This window comes from Triturus cristatus, chromosome 2_1 (genome assembly GCF_964204655.1).
Source record: "Triturus cristatus chromosome 2_1, aTriCri1.1, whole genome shotgun sequence".
In the NCBI taxonomy this organism is placed as follows: domain Eukaryota; kingdom Metazoa; phylum Chordata; class Amphibia; order Caudata; family Salamandridae; genus Triturus; species Triturus cristatus.
The window spans coordinates 992,376,534-992,400,890 of record NC_140581.1 but is presented as its reverse complement, the minus strand read 5'-3'; the positions used below and the strand labels follow the sequence as shown (position 1 = coordinate 992,400,890).

General features: G+C 44.8%; 1 protein-coding gene across 2 annotated transcripts in view; it reads left to right on the top strand.

The window, feature by feature from the left end:
* Nucleotides 1-24,357, top strand: part of FOCAD (focadhesin) — a 1,730,079-nt gene that overhangs the window by 203,894 nt on the left and 1,501,828 nt on the right. For both annotated transcript variants that reach the window (XM_085634390.1, XM_085634400.1), the window contains exons 8-9: nt 3,965-4,171; nt 13,668-13,755. In XM_085634390.1, the coding sequence (XP_085490516.1) occupies nt 3,965-4,171; nt 13,668-13,755 (295 nt within the window). The remainder of the gene's footprint in view (nt 1-3,964; nt 4,172-13,667; nt 13,756-24,357) is intronic.

Below are 24,357 nucleotides of genomic sequence, written 5' to 3'. Positions count from 1 at the left end.
TAATCCGCGACCAGATTTATCTCCTGGCAGAACACCTTTCAGGGGTGGACGACGACTTTGCAGACTTGATAAGCAGGACTCATCAACAATTCCACAAGTGGGAACTCGACCACAAGTTCTCCACAGGTAAGTCAAGCAGTGGGGAACCCCAGCTGTAAATGTCTTTGCCACATAGGAAAACACAGAATACCCAAGGTTCTCGTCCAGGTACCCACAGTCCTTGGGCAACACACTATATGATATTTACCTATGCTTTTCCTCCCTCCTCCAACTCATTCCCTATGTGGTGAGGAAGATGAGGCAAGTGGGTATGACCCTAATCCTTTTTGGCCCCAACTTGAGCCAGATAGCCCTGATACTCACTCCTGTAGATGTGCATCAACCCCCAGATAAGCTGCCCGTCAGTCCAAAACTCCTCATATAGCAACTAGGCCAAATTAGGCACCCAGATCCCAAGCAGCTGAACCTAGCGAGTTTGGCAACTGGGATCTTTGAGTTTGCCTACCTGAAACTGGAGTGATGGAAATATTGTATGAGGCACATAAATCCACTATATGCATGCCATGGAGCCAAGTGGAAGAGATTTGTCCGTTACTGCATTTCCGAGCCATAAGACCCCTTCACAGTCAAGGTTCAAGATATCATCTGTTACTATGGACACCTTTTGAAGGCAAGTCTTGACTATACCTCTGTGTCCCTCCCCTTAGCTACCATAGCCACATACATGCAGAGCAGGCAACAGACAGCTGGGAGAGGAGTTGGCCTAACGGCTAGGGCGCTCGACCTCGGACCTGGGGAACTGGGGTTCGAGTCTCGGTAATGTCGCTGAACATCCTGTGATTCTGCGCAAATCACTTAATCACCCCGTGCCTAACAGAAAATGAATGTGTGTCCTCATGTAACGTAACTGGTGCTATGTAAGCGCTCTGATACCTGATTGGATTCGGGTCAAGTTCGCGCTATGTAAAACTCTGCAAAAAAAAAGACATCCCTCTTCAAGATTATGGTGTCAGGGTTTTGGGGCATAAAAGTCCTTTACAGGGTTATAGACGTGTACCCCTGTCCTGAGTGCCCAACTGTGATGTTGTCTGGATTCTTATTGCTGATTTTTGTTGTCATAGGGAAACATGGATCATGCGTGTGCCACATGACACAGGCCTGTCTCACGGATTGCGGACTTTATGGACACGGAGGGGTGCCCAAAGTGCTACCCTCATAGTTATGGAATGCAACTGCCTTCACCAGGAGTAAAGCAGCACAAGCGCGGTGGTGACAGAATATGGTTTATAATGTGTAGGAAAAGGGGTGAACAAGTCTTTTTAACATATCAATGGGGTGAGGCCTACCAGCTCACTCAATCTTTTTAAAGTTCTGCTGTTGTGTGCTTAACTTACCCTTGACATACATACGTTAGATGTAAAGTGCTGTGCAGCACAGGAATGGAGACTGCGCTGCATGTATGTGTGCCGGAGAAGGGTTGAGTACAGGGAAAGAGCAGTACTGTGCAGTGTGTGCATGGTGAGTGTGTGTACTGGGGAGTATTTAAATCCCGGAGAGGAATACATTACATGAGAGCTGTAGTGCTGTGCAGTGCGTGTGCAATTAAAGCGTGTGCTGGGTGTATCTTCACCTTTGAAAAGTACAATACATGAATTGTTAAGTGTTGTGCATTGCGCACTTGGTGAATGTGTGTGTTAGCAGTGTGTGTGTTTGCAAGCAGCACACCATTGTACAATGCAGAAAGGCTATGGTACTGAGCAGTTCGCACAGATTTAATGTTTGTACTGCATGTATGTGTGCCTGGAGTGTCACAATACATAAAGTTAACAGTAATGCACAGTGTGTATGTGTTGTGTGTATATATGAGTGAGAGTCTGCCTGCAATGGTACATTAGATGGTGAACACTGGGTTCACTTTTGGGAAACCCAGGCCTGCATGGTGATGACATGAGTAGAGGAATTGCCCCCTAGAGATGTGTGGATTGCTGCATTCCTGTGAGCTGGGGAGGGGGGGACACAGGGGAGGAAGGACATGAGGCTCCCCTGTGCACTTGAAAAGATTGTCTTTGATTTAGTAAGAGATCACAAGGAAGGAGCCTGGACACATCTCAGGAATTAGGTGGGGCTAATAGGGGAATAAAGAGCAGAGCTAGGAGCCCAGGGTTAACTTTTTGATCCACGTATCATTGTGGCTGGCATCCAGGTGTGAACTATAGTCACTCCCATGGCCTGTGTTGTGGACTATCAGCTATGGCAAACCTCCTTCTGTGACAGACATCCTTTTAAGAGGAAACAAGAGAATAATAGGGTGTACGTCAAAAGAAGCAGAACCCCAGCAAGAAACTTCAAAGACCTAGACCCTAAGTCACATTTGGTGTGTGAAAACGGGCTATAAAAAGGGGAGTTTTAAACCCCAAACATTGTCTGCCAGATGGGCTGTGTGAGGAAGAGAAGCTCTCCAAGACTGCCTGTATCTAGGACTGGGGGCCAAGTCCTGCCAGTCTCCCTGCTGGGTGAGGGAACATCACCCAGGGAAACGAAGACCACTTGCATCCCCCTTGTGCACACTACCCATAAAAAGAAATACACCATGGCTTTCCTGGTAAACATCCCACTAGCTGATATATTCAAAGCAGTGCCTTGGTCAGCACCGCACACCTTTACAAATCATTAACTGTGGGGACATACTAGGTCATCAATAGGCTATGGTTGGCCCGACTGAGTTAAGGACATTACTTCAAACTTCTTCATCATATCCCTACTAGACAGTACTGGGAGGAAACTGTTTTACCATTGATGTAAATAATTTATATTTACAGTAACACATGCTGCGTATGGAAATTGTTACTTATTCTGTAACCCTCGGATCGCAGCATGTAGTACTGTAGATAGACATGCACCCACCCTACTCTCTGTAAGCTGGCTAAGAAAGGATATGTTTTTAATTTCACAATATTTAGCAACTAGCAATGCAGAGTGCACATCATATTAGCCTTACTCTACGCTCAATTTTCGTCTCCCACCCACTGAGAGAAAAACAATCTAGGGTAGAGTTGGTGCCCATGCGCATTGTGCACTTAGGGAGAAGACCTCCCGAAAGCTCCTTCAAAGAAAACCAAACTGTAATGTCGATGCTCAACACTAGAAGGCAGAAGTATGCAAAGCCTACGAATCTACAGCATTACACGCTACGAATAGATGCTTGAAGGGTAAGTAACATTTATTTGTCCAAAACCCTATCTTACACCCAAATCAGTTTAAAAATTAAAAACCATGCTGGCAGCTTCACCTAGCTGGATAGAACAGGCTGACGTACTTCGCAAATTTGGCAGTGCCAAATCTCAGAGGTTGATTAGCAGAAGTTCTGTTTCCGTGTTTCCCTCTCTCACATATTCCTCTTTTCACCCTTCTCTCTCGATTCTCCAATCTCTCTTAGATGAATTATTCTCCTGCTCAGGTCTCCTTCAGATTAACACAAGCAATTTCTACGTCTGAACGTTATTGATGTCTTCTAATCATTTTCTATAGAAGTGTGACGTAACACTAATTCCAAACACTATATATTAACCCTTACTCATAAAAATGTAGCTGTATAGTGTTGTGGCCTTTTTTCTGCAATACATTCATAGTCTACTTTAAACAATTCCATGTTTGAGTTCTGTGATTTTATCTACCGATCCTTAGTGATCTGTGACTTAATGCCACGTTACGCTTGTATAAAAGTTCTGAAAAAAAACAATGTTGTATTTTTAATTGTTTTACATTTTGTATTAGATTATAGCCAGTTTTTATTTGAGAGCTTTTCTGTTTTTTACCCTTCCATTCGTTCTACATTGCTTAGTTGCCCTAATAAAATAATATACCACTTATTTCTAGCAAGAAGAAATTTACTGTGATTCCCAGCCATGTTTTATTTCATGTATTTATACACTTTAACTATAATACCTATTAATGTTTTTCATAGGTAACTACTCTGACCCAAGTCACAGAAGTTTCTATGTTTCTGGAGGAACTATCTGCAAGTCTAATTTCTCAGCCTAGTTTATGGGGAACTGAGCTCTGCCAAATGTCGCTGCAGCTTCTGTGTCTTTGTGAGATCAGCTTAAAAATATCAGGCGACTGTTCATCTTTAATTCGAAGACTAGAAAAACATGCTGATGTTCTGAAACAGGTGAGTGTGTAAGATGTATTTTTCAGAGCACGTTTAGTTCTTTGTGCTGTGTGACACTTCCACTTAAAAATGTTGAACCAAATGCCTTCTCTGAATCTACAAACAGGTTTACTCTCTGGCCCTAATCCTTATGTGCCTAGTGCAGACAGCAATGTAGGCGACTAAGCAGCAGCCTTGTCGGCCCTACACATATAAAGCCAGATCTGTAGGATGTATCTTGGTAATTCAAATTATTTTATGCGAAATGGCTTCTGTTCATTTTTAGTTGTTCTATTTACATCACTTTGAAAACGTGGTGTATTCCATTGAAGTTGATTAAATGCAGTTTTACTGTGAAAACACTTTGCTCAATCCAATTGTCCGATCTTACTCACCTTAAAAATCAGACAGTAGTCTTGCCTGCTTTGTTGCCCACTTCATACAAACACTGCTGGATTTTCATTTTGTGGGTCCCAGTGTTACCATCTGCCAGTGCACAATACATTTCCTTTTAAATTTCTATGTGCCATCTAATGGAACAGCTTGAAAGCAATACATATTGTTTTTCTAACGAAAGTTCATTTTCAATTTCTTTAGCTTTCTGGTGAGCATCCTTCTGATTTCCCACTACCCAATTTCAAACCCTCTTACCACTCTTACATGCTTCAGCAGAGTCCAACGTGCCCACATATTCTGCAAAGTGCCGGTCTGTGATGTCTAGTAGATAATTCACTGTTACCACATCTCTCAATTCCCGGGCAGCAAGTAACCAGCCTTTAACCAGTTTCTTTCATCATTACTCAAACGTGGACAGTAAGGGGGAAGTGTCTGAGATACCCCCACCTTGAGGCGTCAGAAAATAGTCCAATCTAGAGGAAAAAATAATGTGCATTTGAATAGAAGGAACTTGCTTCTCCCGCTGTTGCGAGTTCTTCCAGCCCCAACTCTGCAGTCTTGATGAATAGTTAGGGGCAAGCACGGTAACTGCAAGCATTTTGTGGATTCCATCCTTTTTTTGTCAATGTATTCATTAATTTCAACAAATAAAGTAACATTTCAGCCAGCTTTAACCCGAACAATGTTTTGCACCTCAATGAAGAAAAACAAAATGAAAAAGGAATGACATCAATCATTACTGGATACATAAGCACATTTAGGACAGTGTAGCAATGCAGCACTTCACATTCCCATGACATTTGCCTGCAGGCTCAGCCCTTGGTAGAGCCTTCCAAGCACTTATAGTGTGCCCATGTACATTTGTGGACGGTGTCTGCATTGTGGTTATTTAGACTAGTCTCAGCCCCTGCGTGGCATCAGTGCCTCCAGTTTGGTTAGTGGGCTCGGGCATTTGGTGTGTAAGCAGGTATGAGTGTAACGGGTCCCACTTGTCTCTGGGTATGCTCTGAGGCAGGCAGGATCATAAGGTAGTATGTGTCTAATGCCTGCCCTCCACTCACCCATACCAGCCACCCCAACCTGCTAGTGAAGTAGTTCCTCCACAAACTTCCCAAACACATAATAATAACCAAACATCTTGCGATCTGTATCTCAGTTTTCTAGGACGTCCAGTCTGCCAGCCTTCAGCAGCTCCTCTGCAACGAGGTGCTTGCCTTACGTGTAGTAGAGAGAGCCAGGGCAATGTGTACATGCAGGATCAGTATACTGTAAGAAGAGGCAGAGAGTAGTCATCCCCATTCTGGGTTGTGTGTGTATGGTTAGATTAATAGGTAGGGACAAGTGTCAGTTTCAAATTCCTCACATGGTACAATGTAAACCCAATCGGCCTGCTGCTCCATGCAGTAAAGCCCTGCGAGGCCGAGGTTATCCGCAGGGACTTTTTCTAGAATCAAGGCACCGGTAACTGAGGTTGTTAGATACAGTTTGAAGAGTTGTCATGAATCAAGAAGGTTAGTCAAGCCCTGGGCCTCACTCCACGTCACTTAGGCTGGCCTCTGAGGAGTCTAGCTGTCTAGTAGGAGATGTTGATTTGTCTTTCCCAGGAATTGTGAGGCAGCCTGTGGGTTATGAATATATCTGATAGAGACATCTAGCCGCAGATCCCTTAACTTAGAATATCCCCTGACATCAGATTGGATCCGGAAAAGTTTCCGCAGCAGCACCTCTGCGCGCCGGGAGGTGGCGCCGCATGGTTTGGCTCTGACGTCGTCCACTGACGTGACGTCAGCGGAGCCATATATGCCCCTTCCGGCGCGCTGACATCAGTTTTCTTCTTTTCCCTGTCCCAACACGGATCCTGGAAAACCAGCAGTTCCTTGGCCTGTTTTTTGGGCCTTCTCGACGCCTTTGGCGTCACAAAACAGTGTGCGATGCCTTCGGGCTTTAAAGCGTGTGAGACCTGTGCACGCCAGATGTCTGTCACAGACCTGCACGCCATCTGTATGTGGTGCCTGGGAGTGCACCGCGTCTCCAAAGAGTGTGACGCCTGTCAACAAATGAAACCCAAGTTCTTGAGGGAGCGTCGTATGAGATTGCTGGCCGCACGGCTGTCCGGCCCGGCCCCTTCGTGTCGCCGTTCTCCCTCTTTGGAACGGGCCCATTCCCGAGGTCGTTCCCTCGGACGTCGTTCTGAGGCGGGTAAGCACAAGCGTAAGTCGCGGAGGTCTTCCCCTCATACGTGTGATGATGGGGCCCGTTCCTCTCGCTCCTTGCCAGGCACCGGCAGTCGTCTCCTACATACCCTCCCTTCCTGGGATTTGGAGCGACGCAGACCCAAATGGAGGCTTATTCAAAGGCACTCCAATCTTTCTTTGGGTCACCCCCTCTCCCTGGTGCACCTTCGGGTCCCAAAGAGGTGGAAGGCACTCATGTCGTTCCTTGCCGGCGGATTCGTCCTCGGCACCGGCTGTGTGCGTCGACTCTGGTTCTGGAGTCGATACGACACCAACGGGATATGGCCCAGGGGGCCATCCCAGTCGCCCGTCCATCCCACCCCCTCAGTCACCGCCTAGCCCTGCTTCCTGCGCTGATGTCTGAGGCGGCGTCGGACTTGACGCCCTGTCGGCGAGTTTCCTCCCCGCATATTGTGGTGGGATCGCTGGCGGACGGCGTCCAGGCCGAGTCCCCTCTGGAGGTCGTCAACCTCGATGCGACTCCCTTTTGGCGTCGGTCGATACCGGTGTCGGCGTCTACGCCTCCTCTTTTGCATGAGGTTCACGTTTCTCTGGACTCGTCGGACGTCGATGCAACTCCGACACAGCGTCGATCGACACCGGTGCCGGCGTCTACGCCTCCTCTTTTGCATGAGGTTAACGTTCTTCTGGACTCCTCGGACGTCGATGCGACTCTGACACGGTGTCGGTCGACGCCGGCGCCTACGCCTCCTCCTTTGCAAGAGGTGGCCGTTCCTTTGGCCTCCCCGGATCCGAGGTCATCTCTGTGTCCCATGGTGCAGGTACCTAGTGTTGCATGGCCTTCAGACCAGCCTCGGGTTCCTCCACTTCTACTGTCTAGTGGTCGGGTTAGTCTTCAACCGTCTCCTACTGACGGTTTATTGTCGCCCCGCAGAATGGCAACTGAGGCTAGTGCTGCCTATGCACAGGCTATTCACAGGCCGGCAGCTATTCTTCGATTTCAGCCCCCTGTGGTTTCCCTGCCTTCTGATCCTTTACTGGATCTTCTCCACATGGAGCCTATTGAGGTGGAGCCTTTGCTACCCCTTGGGGGATCTTTATTTGACATCCTGCTTGGCACATGGGCGAGACCCTCCTCTGGTGACCCTGTTGATCGGGCCATTGCTCGCAGACACCGCCCTGCCCTGGGTGATCCACTCTGCCTGTCCCTTCATACTAGGGCTCAGGGTCTGGTTGTTCAGGTGGCTTTTGATTTGCATTCTTCCTCCGCTTTGCCGTTGTTACCTCCCACCAGGGAGTCTAGGTGGTTGGACGTGTGTGGTTGCCAGCTTTTTGCCTCTGCCAGAGCGAGCATCCGCGCATTGATTGCGTCTTGCGTGTTCGCACGCGCTTCCGTTGCCCTTTGGGACTTAGTCGAGATCCTTCTTCCTTCTCTTCCAGAAGGGCCACGGGCAGATTTACATCGTCTTCTTCTTGATGGCAGGGGAATGGCGCAATTTTCCCTTCGGTTTTGCCTTGATGCAACTGACGTGTAGAGCTCTTGCTCGGTCTGTGGCTTTACGCCGCCATGCATGGCTACGCGACAGTCGTTTCCCAGACAATGTTCGGGATGTACTTAGAGATCTACCATTCGATGGCGTGGAACTTTTTGACAGCCACGCAGATTCAGCGGTGTCCCGCCTCATGTCTGGACTACCGTAACTCTCGACTTTCTGCCTTATAGTATCTTTTTCTTCTGCATAGGCGATGTTGCCTTGTTGGTTTGGTTTTCGAAAATGTTCCGGGCTCTATGCATAGTACCCAGATAGTGTAGGTGGTTGTTCCGCCATTTCCGTATTTGTTCAGTACAGCCGGATGGCTGGTTCTGTCTTCTTTTCAGTCCTCTGAATGTGTGCTTTGCCCAAGAGGACTCCCCTAGCAGGGGTTTGAAAATTTACCCTATGTGGGGTATTTGCTGGCTACTCGGTGGTTACCTTAGCCTTGGTACGCTCCTATGGAGTCTTCCTCACAGGCATCCTTCTGTGGGTAAGGCTGTCCATCCTTTCTTCTGTTCTGCGATCCTAACGTTAGCATCACTATATTGCACTTTCGTTTACAGTTGGCTTCAGTTGCCTGTAGTACTTCTATGTCTCGGTTTGGGTTCCTTACCATGCGGCCTCTGCCTCGCCTGCCTTGACGGGGCCCTTTTTCAGCTTCATAGTGATCCTCTTGCCCATGATGGCTGCTTTTCTTTTGCCGACCACTGCGTTTTGGGGCCATTGTTATGTTCAGTTCAGGCGCAGTTCTTTCACGGCTGGCGCGCTATCATCGTTTTGCGCCAGGAAAATGCCGCTGTGCGTGCTAATTGGTGTTGGTGCAAACTTGGAGTGCACCTTGGTATGTCTACTGTCATAGGGTGTTTGCGTTGTTGCTTCTATGGTCAGCCCTTACTGGACTTGTCTTTGAGGTAGCCGCTTTGCTAAGACGTCTCTGCTGTACATTGCCTTATGCCCTCGTTCTCTGTTCCACATTCCTGCTGCTTCCGCACAGGTGTTTTACACACTTCTGCTTTGGGTTCATACTGTAACACTCTTAAAGGGAGTGTTCTCTTCAGGATACTCGCTAATTGGGTCCCTGGACCATTCGGTTGGTCCTCCCTGTTTCCACTCCTGTGTCCGGCTCCATCTCTTCATCTGTCTTGCGAGGGACCGTTGCTCTTCCCGGGCAGGGAGCTGATGTCACTTCCGGGCCTGGACATTGTCCTGTCCAGTTCTGTTTCCACATACCTGTTGGTACTTTTCGCGTGCCCTAGTCTTTTATTGTGTTACGCTTCATTTTGAGCGTCTCTCTTCTTACACAGCAGTGTCGTGCAGGCAATGTTCCTTCCTGCGATGTCCGTGGTCCTTGACCCAGGTATGTTCATACTACGAGCTCCTATGTGGGTGTCCAGCTTGCCCGGTGCCCCTTATTGCCGGTTACCTTTTTTCAGTTGCTTCTCTCGCATCTAGGCTGCTCACGCTACCCTACAGGAGGATCTTTCCTATATTTCATGTGGTTCTAGCATCCACACGGTATACTTGTGTATTTTCCGGTCTTACACTTGACTATCGTTCTTCCTTTAATCCTGTTTTGGGCCTTTCTGCTGGTTGCCGTCGGCCCTTTCATATGTCTTGTTACAGACCGACTATATTCTGACGTGTCTTTGATTTCTAATACAACCGGCACTTTCTATCCATGATTACCCATCCTGCCCATGCTGTCCCACATATTTTCGCTGGTGCATGTTTCGACAGTGTTTCTTTCCACTGTCATGCATTCTGGACTGGTATGCGCGGACCCCGTCATCCCAGTTGCCCTCTCTTGGGTTTTTACTTGCGGTCGGCACGCCAGATCCTGCGGATCCATCTGGCCCTAGGGTTCAGTTCCACTTCCCTCCAAAGTCGTGACCTGTTCTTTTCACACCTTTTCTGTTAGAGCCTCTGTCTAGCCGCATATTCCTCATCAACCTTCCCCTTCTCCCAACTCTGCGATCTGGTTAAGGTGTAAGGGACACCTTTTTCAGGGCCTTAGTCTTTTCCACTCCATTGGTCAGTTTCACGCGGCTCCGCACTTCTGGTGTGGAAAGTCACCAAAGTAGCTGACATCAGCACACCGAGGTGGAGCCTATCTAGGTACCGCACATGTTATTTCTGGTGCGGACTATGCTAACGCCAAGCCAAACGACACCACCTACCGATGTGCAGAGGTACTGCCTGAAAATCTTCCAGATCCAGTCTGACACTTGGGGTTATTTTAAGATCAGGAAGCTGCGACTAGGTAGAGTCTCTACCTGATAAGGCATTACTGAGGATAAGTAACTTGCTCTTTGTTTCTGCATTTTCACATTCCCAGTTTGTACACTATCTCAAGAAAGCCTCCTTTGAGTTTAGCTTAATTTAAGTAGCACGTCTGTCTACTTTAGTTTCTCTTATGGTCTTTCTGAAGATTTCCCACATCTCATTTCATAGATCATAACTTATCGTTCTTTCAAACCATAGCCTTACAGTCTAACAATACTCACTGTCCTCTAGCCTGTCTATTCACCCCACCAACCATCTGCATGAACTCACATATCCTCCCCCACCAACCACACTAATGATAACAACTGACTCCTATTAATTTAATCAAACACAAACCACTGGAGTAGTTTTTTTTAGCTTGAGACTAATAGCAATAACCACCAATTACCACCTGAGCTACCAATTACATTGTTTTCTTCATTAGCGTGCTACTCGTCACAAAGTGCTTCAACATCTCATCAGGTCTAATAAGTCCTATGTAAATGCAGCTACAATTCAATACACCTAACTGTTACCTACACTGTGTAGACGTGTCCATTGGCACCTTCATTCTTCACTGTGGACAGTGGGTGGAATGTGTTTCTTTAGTTATTAAGTTTTGGGGGGAACTTCAGTTTTTGACCAATTGTACCGGATTGTTGGTTAACTAGACTCAACCACACTTCTGAGAAACTAGGACTGAAAGTAGACTTCCTGTAGTAAACAAAACCATAGTTAACTAGAGAGTTCAGAGTCTTATACACAAAATTTATGAGTCTCAACACATATATATCTCATTTAGAACACAATCAGTAATACACATTCCACATTAGGTTAATCATCGTAGTTCTTCATTGTTGAATTCAATCTTGAGCTTTATTTTATGTTTGTTCAGAGGAGCGCAACCAACGCGTTTCACCTAACAAGGCTTCATCATGGCAAAAAGATGTAATATATCATATGACAAAGGAACGTTGTAAGGAGTATAATTCTTCAAGATAAGTAGTTGTCGTCTGCAATATCCTTATCAATTATTCTTTCAAATGGTACTCTCACTTTGTGTCATCCGTAAGTCCTAAGTACGAATGAACTACACGCCATCGGTGTTCAATAATTCTTATACATATGATCCCCTCCTGATATTTCAAAGAGAGTATGTGCCAAGGACACCATGCCGTCCTAGAGGGGTTATCTAGGTCTTTTATTATCTTTTAATGGATGGTCTAAAGGCAGCTGACCATTGAGGTGGGCAGCAGCCCTTTTCCGAATTTATTGTGAGGACTATTTCAGGCAGTGCAGCTTTAAATACCCAGGCTGCTTTATTTCTTGGTCTAGAGTTCAGAGTCTGTCGATGACATCCAAAGCATTTCCTAAGGGTAAGCATTGGCCATATGGGCCCACTTTCACCTTCCACAGTGAGCACTATATTTGTTTGGCCTCATATATGTTCCCAGAAAGTGCCCGGACATAGCATTATGTTTTTTTTTGTTATTCATCTTTTTCACTGGCGGAAGTTTCTAACCTTCAAATGAATGACATTTTTTTCAAATATGAAGCTCTTCATTGACATTCAGCATGGTGACTGTAATTCCTCTTTTCGCATAATATCTGATTGCCAACCCACCTCCAGGAGTGAATGTTGACTGATACCCGATACTCAGCTGCCCCATGATCCACAGTAAAGGCATCCCGGATTGGCCAGATAAATTAACCTATATCAAATGCTTCTGTTTATCTGACATTTTCCTCTCACTTGGTGGCCCCACTGACAGGAGAAAGCTTACAAGACCTCCTTTGCTTCTGCTTAGAACAGTTATTCTAAAGTTATTCTGTACACGTTCTTGTTTCTTTTCATAGTTTCACTTTATTAGGGTCAGAGGACTTTCGGCGACTTTCAAAAAGCAAACTCCTGACGGGGCAGTTTGAAAGGTAGTGGTTGTGTTGTGACGTTGAACAAGCACTGCGCATTGGAACCAACTTTAGCACCGGTACTCAGACTGGGCAAGCCTAGCAGATTAATATGTTTGACTGCGCGCTATGGTACTCAGACTGGGCAAGCCTAGCAGATTAATATGTTTGACTGCGCGCTATGGTACTCAGACTGGGCAAGCCTAGCAGATTAATATGTTTGACTGCGCACTATGGTTCCTTCGTTCTACCATGCCACCAAGTAATGAACGAATGCTTGGGAATCCTAGAGGCAGTAGAAAGGGAGAGGGCTGAGGTTGCAAGGAGTCCTTACATTACTCAGTATCTTAGTCCACTCGCCCTCTTCCTCCACGAGATCCGCCATTAATCCTGATTTTAAGGTAGATACTTATTTTTAGAATTTTTTAAAAATTGTATTTGTAGTTTTATTTGGCGCGAGCTACACCCAGATGGCGGCAGAACACTTTGCATAACAATATATTTAAGCCTTTATGGTTCGTTACGTTGCATTTGCTGGATGCTGGATTACAAGGTATATCATTCCGAATAGGCAGAATGTGATGTCAGTCCGAGGCCCAAAAGAAGCCCCAAAAACAGTAGGATGTATTAAAACTCGAAACTGCTGCCACCCAAGTGTGAATAAATTGCCAACTTAGAAAGTGAATGGTTGAAACTACCACTCGTGCCAGCTTTTGGACGTTGTCCTTTACTCATGGGTGATTAAAAATGAAAGGTTTGTAAGAAATAGTTACACATTCCTTTACGCTGCAGCCCGCTCTGACTACTTTATAATTCTGAGCATGGCTTAGTTCTACCTCACAGTAAGGATCAAACATGTCGAGACTCATATTGCCCATTCCCTGTCTTTGAAGCATCTCCTTTCACAAATGAACAACCAAATCCCTGTGTTTTATCCAGAATATCACATTTTACAAAAAAAGAACAGACATGCTTGGTCTTCACCTAACTGAACTTTGCTTTTGTAGCAGTGAGTGAGACAAACTGATATTGGGAATGTGGGAGAGTGGGCGAAGACATTGAGGTTAGGTTAGCAACATGTGGCCACCGAAATGAATCTTGTTTACAGTTTCTATGGTACAGAACGTGCACTAGAACTAATAAAAACACATGGCACCACCTTCGTGCTTTGAAAAAGCACTGAACTTTCAAGGCTTCATGAGTTTTCTTTTCCAATTTCAGGACTTTCCAGCTGAACAAACCCTCATTGGGCTAAGCCTACTTTTGTTGCAGACCCCAGCAAACCAGCAGCTGCTGATCTTGAACCTCGGTAATGTACTCTTAGAATAAAATAAGATATTCTTTATCGGATATTTGGTGTAGAGAACATATGTGGCAAACACTGTTGGAGAAAGAAATATAATACACCTTGACCCACACAACCAGTACATTACATTATTTCTCTCTTAAGCAATGTGGTTTTATGGTTTGAGACAGAAAGACACGCGAACTGCATAGAGGAGCTTGGCCGGATCACTGGAAAGTGACCAGCTATTTATCATTAAACTTGATCTTTGTGTAAAATAGAAATTAAAATGATCGACTTAATCATACCTATGTATGCACTTATGTATCTCCTGCTCGATGGTGCCCTTCGGATTGTGTAATGAAAGCACACAGAAAAGTAATATCCATACAGAAGGTTCTGGATAGACGTTCATGTGAGAGGCAGGCACCCTAAAGCTTTCTAAGCAATTGCACAGTAACAAGATGAAATTGTTAAAACAACAGAAACTACTTAATTTAAGGGCACTCACCACTTCAGTAACTTCTTATGCCGCCATTGGGGCAGGTGTGGAGAAAGAGGACAGAGTAGGGAAAGAATAAGTCATATCCCCAGTTGGCACTTTTAATATATTTTTAAGACTGTGTGCCAACACGTTTTAGAAATGTAATAATAAGGGGCAACCATAGACTTCGTTTCTTAAACAATTATAATTGTACTTATCATCTCAACATGTTTTTATGATTTGTGGTCATTTTATCCAAAATAAACACTGTTTTTTGGCAAGGGACAAGCAGTTTTTAAGGTGGATTTACTGGTTTACTGATTAGTTGAGCTACCAGTGTCATACTTCCGGTATAAAGTTTAACTTCTGTAGCACATTGTTCAACACCCCGTGAAATTTACATTGTTTTAGGGTTGATAGAAAACCAAACTATGTTTTGACAGCAACCAGTTTCAACAGACGTTTTTGCTTTCTTGGGGTATAATTCATGGCTTTGCCCCCTCCCAGGTGAGTGGCTTGGCTGCCTAATGATTTGTCGAGTCACAACCAGTTATTTCATGACACCCATTCTCTTGCACTGCAAAGAAACGCCGCACGTTTTAGTGTAAAAAAGCAAAATTACTCCGATTCTATGTAATAAATTAACACACCAAAGAACGTGAAATTCTCCTGGATCTGGGATGAGTGAAAATATATAATTACTGTATGATGGCTGCATACTTGCATTTTTGTTTATTACATTTTGATACAGGTTGTGACATTTTATAAGGAGAACAAAAAACGGTAATGAGTGCAATTGTTACTCAAGACACATTTTTGTTATGAGTTCTTGATTCTGGAATATCGTAGAACACACTAAAGCAGTAAGCAAAGACATTTAAAATTGACCATCATTAAAAAACAATGTGTGCTACTTTTGGATTTTTAGGTGAGATAACTTTGCACTTAGTCATGTTTTTATTTTGCTTTTGCCATTGGAAGTGAAGTCTTAAAAAAACCAAAGACTTACTTAAGGTATCTCTCGTCACATAGCACTTCATCAGATTCCTTCGATTGTACATCTCCACATGCCCCCATTTTACACCACCATGTTCATCCTGCGGCACATCACCCAGCCCACCACATAAGACACACTGTGTACCGCTGAACTGTACTTCATCCAGTGCTCCCCTGATGCATATCACATTGTGCGTTCCTGAAGCATATGACTCCGTGACCTCTCGCTTCAGTTATGTATTTTTGTTGGTCCATGTGATTCAGCCAATGTTATGTGTCAGTTGGTATCTATTAACATTGTGGAAATGATTGTTTGTAGGTGTGTGCATCTGTTTGCAGGCTCAGTGCTCCTGAAGGTGCCAACAGCCAAACTATTGTCCTTATAATTGTTTGTTTCAGCTTGTAGCCTAACACAAACTCTCTTTCTCATTAAAACATAACCTGTAACCCATCTTCCATCAACATACACTCTTGTTCCTGTGCAACTTAAGCTAGTTTAAAAAAATGTAATTAAAGATATTTGTTTTCAGTTAGTGCGCTATTCTGCGATGTAAACCGCATTGTTAGTTATATTGTGTAGAAAATCACTAAAAAATGTAGCCCCCCCCCTTCCAGGCATATGCTCTTTAAACCCAATATATGAATGCTCATATGCATCGGTTTAACACTTGCATTGTTTCTCACCTGGTGGCATATCCACATAGATATGATTCATGCATATATGTACTTAAGCAAAGCAGTTACGAGAATGGCGTAGAGGGTGACAAAGAGGGAAAAAGAGAATTGGAAAAAGGAAAGGATGTAGTAATATGGAGGAGTAAAAGAAGGACTGGAGGAGAATTAAAAGTTAAGGGGAGACAGAAAAGAGAACAGAAAAGATAAAGGGAGGAAAAGAGGGGCAAATCATGAGGAAATGAAGATGGGAGAGAGAGAAAGCAGGAAATGGTATAGGCTAAAGAAAATATGGGTATATGAGCACCAATAAAAAAATGCCGATGGGATACAGGCATGCAAATAAAGTAGGGAGAAAGATAAGTCAGTGAAGGTAAAACAATTTGAGAGTGAGGGTGTGCCTGGATAGTGATGCGAGAAAGAAGAGTGCAAGACACAGGAAGAGAAGAGTACAAAAAGAGGGGAATAGGTGAGAAGATAGGGCAGGAAGAAAGGCTAGTTCCGGGTGAGAAAGAAGGGAGATGGAGAAAGAACTGAATTACAGTCTCAAAGGTATAGATGAATGTTTGGGGTACCGATAATGGGGTCATTTCATAAAAATGGTGCATAGACGGCAGAGTGTGAATAGAAAGTCAGACATAGACCGGGAGAGAGAAAAAGCATTGATCTTTTAGTGTGTACCAATATAACAGATCCAAGGTGTTTTCGTTTCAATATTTTTAGAGCCGACAAAGCTCTATATTGTGAGTGAGGCTCTGGCAGAGCTTCTTTACCAGGCTGTTGAGGATGGTGGGGATTGGTGCCAAGCCTCTCCACAGTCAGGAGAGAGGGAAGGTAGCAGTGCTCCACTGATTTATTTCTCTGATGACAGGAAAGGCTTGAGAGGCTATATTTCTCAGGAGACCCCTTCTTCCCTCAGCCCGAGCAAAGAAAATTAAAGTGATGGCCATCTGCACAGCATGCTGAGTTGTAGCTGAGCTTAGGACCATTCAGGAAACAAAAAAGTGAGATAACATGGTAGGAGGGTGTCATTTTCTTAGCCTTTCTGCCAACATCTCACAATCTGGTGCCTTGCATTTGTAGTGCAGAAAACACCAAAAGAGTAGAAGAGTCAGAGACCGTTCAGGACTCCTAATAGGATTGCCGCCATTAAATATTCCTAAGGCAAACATGGGCAACACAAATACCACAGAGGAATAGGCAGGAATCTGAAGAGTGCTTTTTGGCGCTGGGTTGCAAGTGGGAATCTTTCTCCTGCCAGATTCCCAAACACCCTTAGAACAGGTGTGGATTCATCCTCTTTCTGTGAGAGACATCCAGGCTGTCAGACTTTCTCACAGCCTCTCGATGCGGGTCTCACCCCGTGTCAATGTAGTTTCATCAGTTAAACTCACCAAGCCCCTTCACAGCCTTTGTTTATTCAGAGCAGCATCATCGTCATGCATGGGCACCTCCAATGTCCCTCCTGTGCAGTTGTCAGCTCTCTTCTTCAAAGATAGTTTCAGGCAGCCTCTCCTGGCAAAATATGCGACTGTTCCCCACGTTGATATTCCTGAACTGGGCAAAGGGGAGTTGGTGAGCAACACCTGAGCAGCTCAAAGAAATCTCTGGTTTGCCACTGGTGTGGGGCCAAAGGCTTCTCGTCAGGAAAGTTTGTCACACTGACTGGAAGTTTCTGCTTCAACTTTATACTCAAGTTTCCGACAGTCCTTATGTATTGCAGCATTTCAGTTCTGTGCCTGATTTTGAGCAATTCTGCTCTTTTGTGATTTCCATGCGGACTGTTCTAGCCGTGGCTTTTGTGACAAGTGTGATCAGGAGGATAGGTGGTAGCTGAGATTCTCCTCTTAGAAGCAACCTAAAACAAGAGCACAAAGGCATGCAAGACTGCCCTCCTTTGCAGCCTGTTCACCTGTGGGAGTTCACCCCTCCCAGAGAATACTGGGCCAGGAAGGCAGAGGGAACTCCCTAGCTTAACAGCTGTCCATTTCTTTTTCCTAATGTCAGTAACACTCCACTGTCTGACCCACTGAGCGAGATCCTGGAATGTTCAGTGGAAGAGCCCTACAATATACATCTGCTTTGCTGGCCCTTCTTTTAAGCCTCAATCTTCGGTACCATTAGAGAATGCCTAATACAAAATGGAACATGTGTTGTAGTTGTAGCCATGTGTACTGTTTTGCTACCCACACATCTTTCACATTCAATCAGCTCATACATGCAACATGTATACACACGTGTGATGCATGCACACACAACAACCATACACCTCATAGATGGATGAATAACCCTGTCATAGGAAATTGGCAGAACAGTTCGAGAAATACAGGAGAAAGCAGTAAGCTGCTGTCCTAGGCAGGTAACTGAGAAAAAGGTCTTCCCTGCATTATATTTACTTCACTGCCACTCCTCTATAGACAGCGGAGATGCCAGTAGTTACTCCCCTAAGAAAGAGAGGCTGCCCTTTTGAAAACAGAGCCATGCTCTAGATCTCTTTCCACATCATAGAAAGACCTCAGCATATAAGCCTGATTGTTCTGTATGTGCTTGGATGGGAGTCAAAAGCATTAATGCTTGTTATGGGGACTTTCAGACAGAGTCACACTCTTTACAGACATGCTGGGGATCTTTCTCTGTCCCACAAAGTTGTGTAGCTTGCTTTCCTAGGGCCAGGAGGAATTATAGATAAGGGCGAGGCTTCCCCCCTTCTCATGTACGTGGTCCATATGCTGGATGCTTTTGCCTGTAGGGACAAGGGCGACTAGGATATTCAAGAAAGTAAAGATGAGCTAAGCTTGTGATAGATAAGGGTCCGCGATGTTTGGATCATAGAGTACTTCAGAGAGTTCATTATTAAGCAAGGGCTGCAATGTGCGTTTAATAGTTTGAGGGAGTATGTGTATGAGGTTCTATCTGTGTGTTGTGAGCATAATGTGTGAGTGTGTGTTCTAGGGCTGGGTACGTTTGTGGGGATGGGCAGTGTGGAGTGCTGGGCTAGACACACAATGAGAAATTATTTTGCAGGTGCTTGCTCTAGTAACAATAAAGCAATGGTTCTGGTCTGACATGGCCAAACAAGTAATGATCTTATCTGTGTCAGGCCTTTGCTGGTTTCAGACCCTGTTGGGTAGCGGCCAGGGGCAAGCAGGGCCTTAACTGTGGGGGGTTGAAGTTGTTTCCCTCCAATGTCCTGGAGTCTGCCCACTATGGCTCTCCAAACTGGACCATGTACAACCTATTACAAATTTGACTCACAGAGGTGGTGATGGTGAGTAGCCACATGGTTCTCAGGGAGATATTGTGGGGGTGCTTGGGCTCATAGCTCAACAACCATTCAAACTACTCAATAACAACAATTTAGTGTCTCTGAATGATACTTGGGCTGTGCTGCACCTTGCCCCTCTTTCTCCCCACTTCCCACCGATTAAGGTTTCTCTCCACCTACAGGGGCCCAGGTCCCCCGGCTATAAGGCAGCAGCTGGATTAAAACTCAGATGCGCTAACTGTCATTCACAAATTGGTGCACTCGGATCTCACAGTCACACTTAAGTCTTACCATTCAGCAGTGGAATAGTCCAGTTGGATCAGCTATGCTGTCCGACTCTCGGATGCGCTCACACCCTCTCGCTGGAGAAGTTGCACACCAGCTGGCAGCTCTTCTAGTTACCGGACCCTCACTTGTTAATGTGCTTGATGCAGTCATGGACAGACCAGTTGTGAGTCTGCATTTGCAGCCATACTCTTGCCAGTTATAACAGGCAGTTGCAGCTCCTACACAGGCTGGTGTCTCCGAACAGTCTCATCCATGCACAGGCTGATTGCGACACTGGACTGTGGCAGCTACGCACAGGCAAGTCACCACGCTGGGGAGTAGTGACCACTATCAGAGCAATCACAGGTCTTCACAGGCACGGCCACACTCAGGCCAAATCTCCAACTGGCAGTTATGGCTGCACACTAGTCAAATCTGGCAAGCACTCACAGCTCCGATGCCTCACCAATTGCAGTCTCAGGTTTGCAGTTCCCACCTGAAACTAGTGGGAAGAGACTACAGCACTGCTGACACTGTGGACCAGCAGACCATTCTCCTCACTCCTCCTGGACAGACACACCGCAGGTAGGATGTGCACACTCCTTCCCTCACTCAGTAGCAGGGAGGCTTCTAGGTGCTTCAGAACAGGTACAGAGCTCTTCTAGTAAGAGATACAGGTTCAGGTTGTATCCCCTCACTTCTGGGAGACTGTCTGTTAGGCAGACTCCAGCCCTTGTTGCACAGCAGTCCTCCGAGTACACTGTGGAGCACTCCCATCCTTGGCTGTAAAGGAATGAAACTAGAACAACAAGTGGGATAGTGGGGTCCCATTTATATACACCAAGAACAGACAGGGACGTCTGTTCACTGCCTGCAACTGTAGAAGTGGTTTTAGGTGGTTCTCCTTTCAAGTGTCCTTTCCAGGCTACTCTTCAGACACTGCCTTTGTATAGAGTAATGCTTCTCACAGCAGGGTATCCTCCTACATGGAGCAACCACAACAGAAACAACAGCCAAGCTGAAGGAGTAATTGGGGAAAGACATAGGAGCAATCCTCACCTAAAAATGTCCGAACCTTGCACAAGAGTCTGCTGTCCCAACCCTCCCTTCCATAATCTACCAAATGGCAGTTTTCATGAAGTGTAATCAGCATCTCTTTCATAGCAAATGGCCTAATCAAATTATTGAATTGCTATAGAATCCCTCTCTCCTCTCCCCTCACTTCAGTGTTTTTCTCCTCAGTCTAGCTTCAGGAATGGGAGCAAAAACTTAGTAGTCTACTGTCTGTCAATAAGAGTACACTTGGTACTTCCCTCCCGGACACAGGACAGGTCCAGGACTTTCTTAATGTCAAGGGACAGGCTAGGCTTCTGTGCACTCTAGATTAGTGTGACACCAGGCCAAAATCAAAAATCAGGATACCAGATACAGTCTGGCACTCAGGGCAGGGGATCATGACTGTACTCTAAACAGGGGAGATTTCCATCTAAGCAGCTAGAATGCAGTGAGGACTTAACTGTAGTTAGGAGGATGTTGGGAAATGCAGTGATGTTACTCTCTGAAGAAGTGGATGCTGGCAAATGCAGTGATGTCGCTTCCTGTAGAGTTGGATACTTGGAAATAAGGTCCGACTGACGTCTTCTTCTAAAATGGTTTTGGCTGCAAAGTAATGTCCCATCCTGAAGAGGTGGATGTTTGAAAAAGCAGTGATGTCACTTCCTGTCGATGTAGAAGTTGTAGAATGAGGTCTACTTATCTGGTTTCATCCTAAAGATGATTTTGAACGGAAACAAGTGTTGGCTGTTCCTGAATAGGTGGTGATGTCCCTACCTGTAGAGGTGAATACTGGAAAATGACATCCGTTTGTATACCTTTTATTTATTTTTATATATTAATATAGATTGTTTTGGTGGTGTGGATGCGACGAAATACAGTGATACCACTTGCTGTAAAAGATGTGGGTAAAGGAATCCAAATTGATGTAGAGTCCCTAAGGTCTGACTCCATCCTAATAGGCCCAACTCCATCTTGGTTCGTGGAGACCGCCATCTTCCTTAGCTTAGACAATGGAAGCCACCATATTCCCTGATTTATGCATAATCATTGCCACCAGACCTTATTTTTCTAGGAACTGTGATATAGTCAAGTTCTGATAAATAAGATAGATACAGTATCTAATACGACATTTGTCTGGGTCAAATGTCTACTCCTCAGTATGTCAAGTTCAAATAAGAACCCATACAAACATATAACCAAAATAGCGTAGTCTGAATTGATGTCCTCTGCCTTATATGTTCATATAGAAATGTCTGGGATGCATACATTGATGCACATAATCTATATCAGACATTCCTAAGCTTATGTCAGAAATTCCAATTTCAGATAAGATTTAGTATATAAGTACTTGACCACTTGTCAGGAGCGGTCCTTTGCCCAGATTACCACCCCCAATAGTCTGTCAGAGACAGTCTCACCTGCTGCCAGTAAACTTCGCAGATGCTGTGTCTCGCCTGAAGCTGATAAAGCGAAGTCCCCGAGGAAGACCGACTGACTGCTACTGCAGTGGGTCTTTTGCCCTTTGCGGGGAACAGTCTTCACGCCTCCGCTGATAAAGATAGCCTTTGCTGTCAACAAGGTATGCAGTGCACCTTTTCATCTAAGAAACTCAAGACTGCAAGTTGCTCTGCCTTTCATGCTCTCATAGTATAGCGCATAGAAGTAGGTGTTAGGTTCTAGAAAACATTTTAAATGACATTTTAACAATGGTGGAAATGTTTGTTTTGTTCTCGTTATGTATAACGTGTCTTATTGCTGTTTTTATAAGTTTCTGTGTAGTTGTAATGTACTGAGAAACAGACTGTTCCTGTAACAATAAACACTTTTAATATAAAAGTGTTCATTATTCCTAGTACAATGTGTGTAATACTGTGAATAACGAAGTAAGGTTTGTTGCTGTTTCCACTGTGCCCCGGATCCCTTAATGGAATTATTAGTAACCAAAAAGCAATACTTCTATAACAATCACACATTGAAGAGTGTCTTGTGGGGCTACCATAACTGGTCTTTCACATTAGTCGCTGGTGCATTGAACTACGTTCTCCCATGTCAGCCGTGGGTGGGAAAATACACCTTGTAGAGTTACGCTAAAGTTGTAACTTATGCAACAGGACAGAGAGTAGCCATGGCCCCTTAGATAGCTCAATGGTCTACAAACTATCCTGGAAAGCAAGATGTAAAAAAATCTCGAAGTTTGTCACAAAGAAAAGTGACAAGTGATCCATTTCATCAAACATTTTTAGGCCACTGATGTTGTGCTGTGAAGTCAAACTACCAAATGCAAATACAAGTAACTGTAGAACCCAGCGAAGCAGTGACTTTACACATTCTAGCATAGGAAGATGAATTGTACTTTGAGGTACAAAGGTTTCTAGGGATTTGCTTGACACTTCAGATGGTTTACTGGCCTTGTATAAAGTATGCAGACTCCATATTACAAACAGTGAGAGGAGCTGAAATTGGAAATTGCACAGTGAACTTTGTTCTAGAAGAGGCAAATAAGATGTAGGCATTTCAGAAGGCATTCACCAAAAAAAGAAGGAATATTATATGCATGTGTAATAAAGGGTTTGCCTATTGCCAAAGGTATATTGAGCCACACAGAGGTTTGGATTCCAAGTTAGGATAAGGAACATGTTAGTGAGTTTCGGTTTGAGAGTGTTAGTTTTACACTTCACCAGGATGTGAGTTGCACAGTGGAATAAAGAGCACATGTCAGGCAGGCAGAGAATGTGCACAGGCGTTTGGCTAAAAATAGAGAAATTCTGGATTGTTCTATGTAATGGGAATATTTGACAGCCTGTCTGAAATTCTTCCACTCTTGTTTAGAGAGAGCAGTGACGAGGGAGGACATGTCAGGAGACGAAGAGTTTGCTTCCCATCTTTTCTCCTTCTTGCACTTTCTTGTGTCTAGTCTGGCGATGCTGCTCTTGTGGGCTCTGCGAGATATCCAAGCATTTGTTTTTGCTCGCTAGGGACATTGGGGTGGTTGAATGTATTATCTTGAAGATGGTGCAGTAGCTTTTTAAAGTATTAGGGAAGAGCATCTGACTAGCAGAATTCCCCAATGTGTTCCAGTTTACCATACATTCTCTGCAACTTCAAACATAACTGGCAAACAGGAACCAAAGGGACTCAAGATCCACCTGAAAGGTAGTGGACCATGCACAGCTGTCCACCACCAGACTGAGGGGTTAGTTGAGACATCTAGCGGCCATCCTTCTAAGTAGATCACTTAATCTAAACGGTATTGATACTATCTATAAGTACATTTCTCTGTTTTTTCACCTACACGCAACCCATTGTAGGTAGCACATCCATTGTTCATATGAAGTGAGTGAGATCTTGTTTTATAGTCTCAAATAATATATTGTTGTTATGTTTTGGTTGTGACATTTTCTATACTTTAGACCTATGTCTTCGGTAACTCTTTACAGTAAATATGGAAACAGGAATTCTCTGTCACAATTCTGACTTCCTACAAGTGCTTACCCCTGGATATTATAACTCTTTTGTCTAGTACTGCACTTCTCCATCATTTCCCCATCTAGTGCTCTACTCAGGGAAGCGAGAGTCACAACTAGGTTATCTCACTGCAGGACAAACGGTGGAATGCTGGCAGTTCATCTTAAGTGCATTTTATCTCAGGGTCTACCTTTTGTCCAACTGGTTATTTTCCTGAGAAAGGAGGTTGGGTTACTGAAACCCATTTGCTTTCTGAGAAACCTGGGTCATCTCTGGATAATCCTGCCTCATCTTCTTCTGGTGCTAACTGTGTGAAGGTTCCTTTTCAGATTACCTGTTTAAAACTACAGCTCCGGGGTGCCGGGCCAAATGGCAGACTGGCGAGAGGTGTTTGCAGTCTCTCTGTCCCTGCCGCTGCATT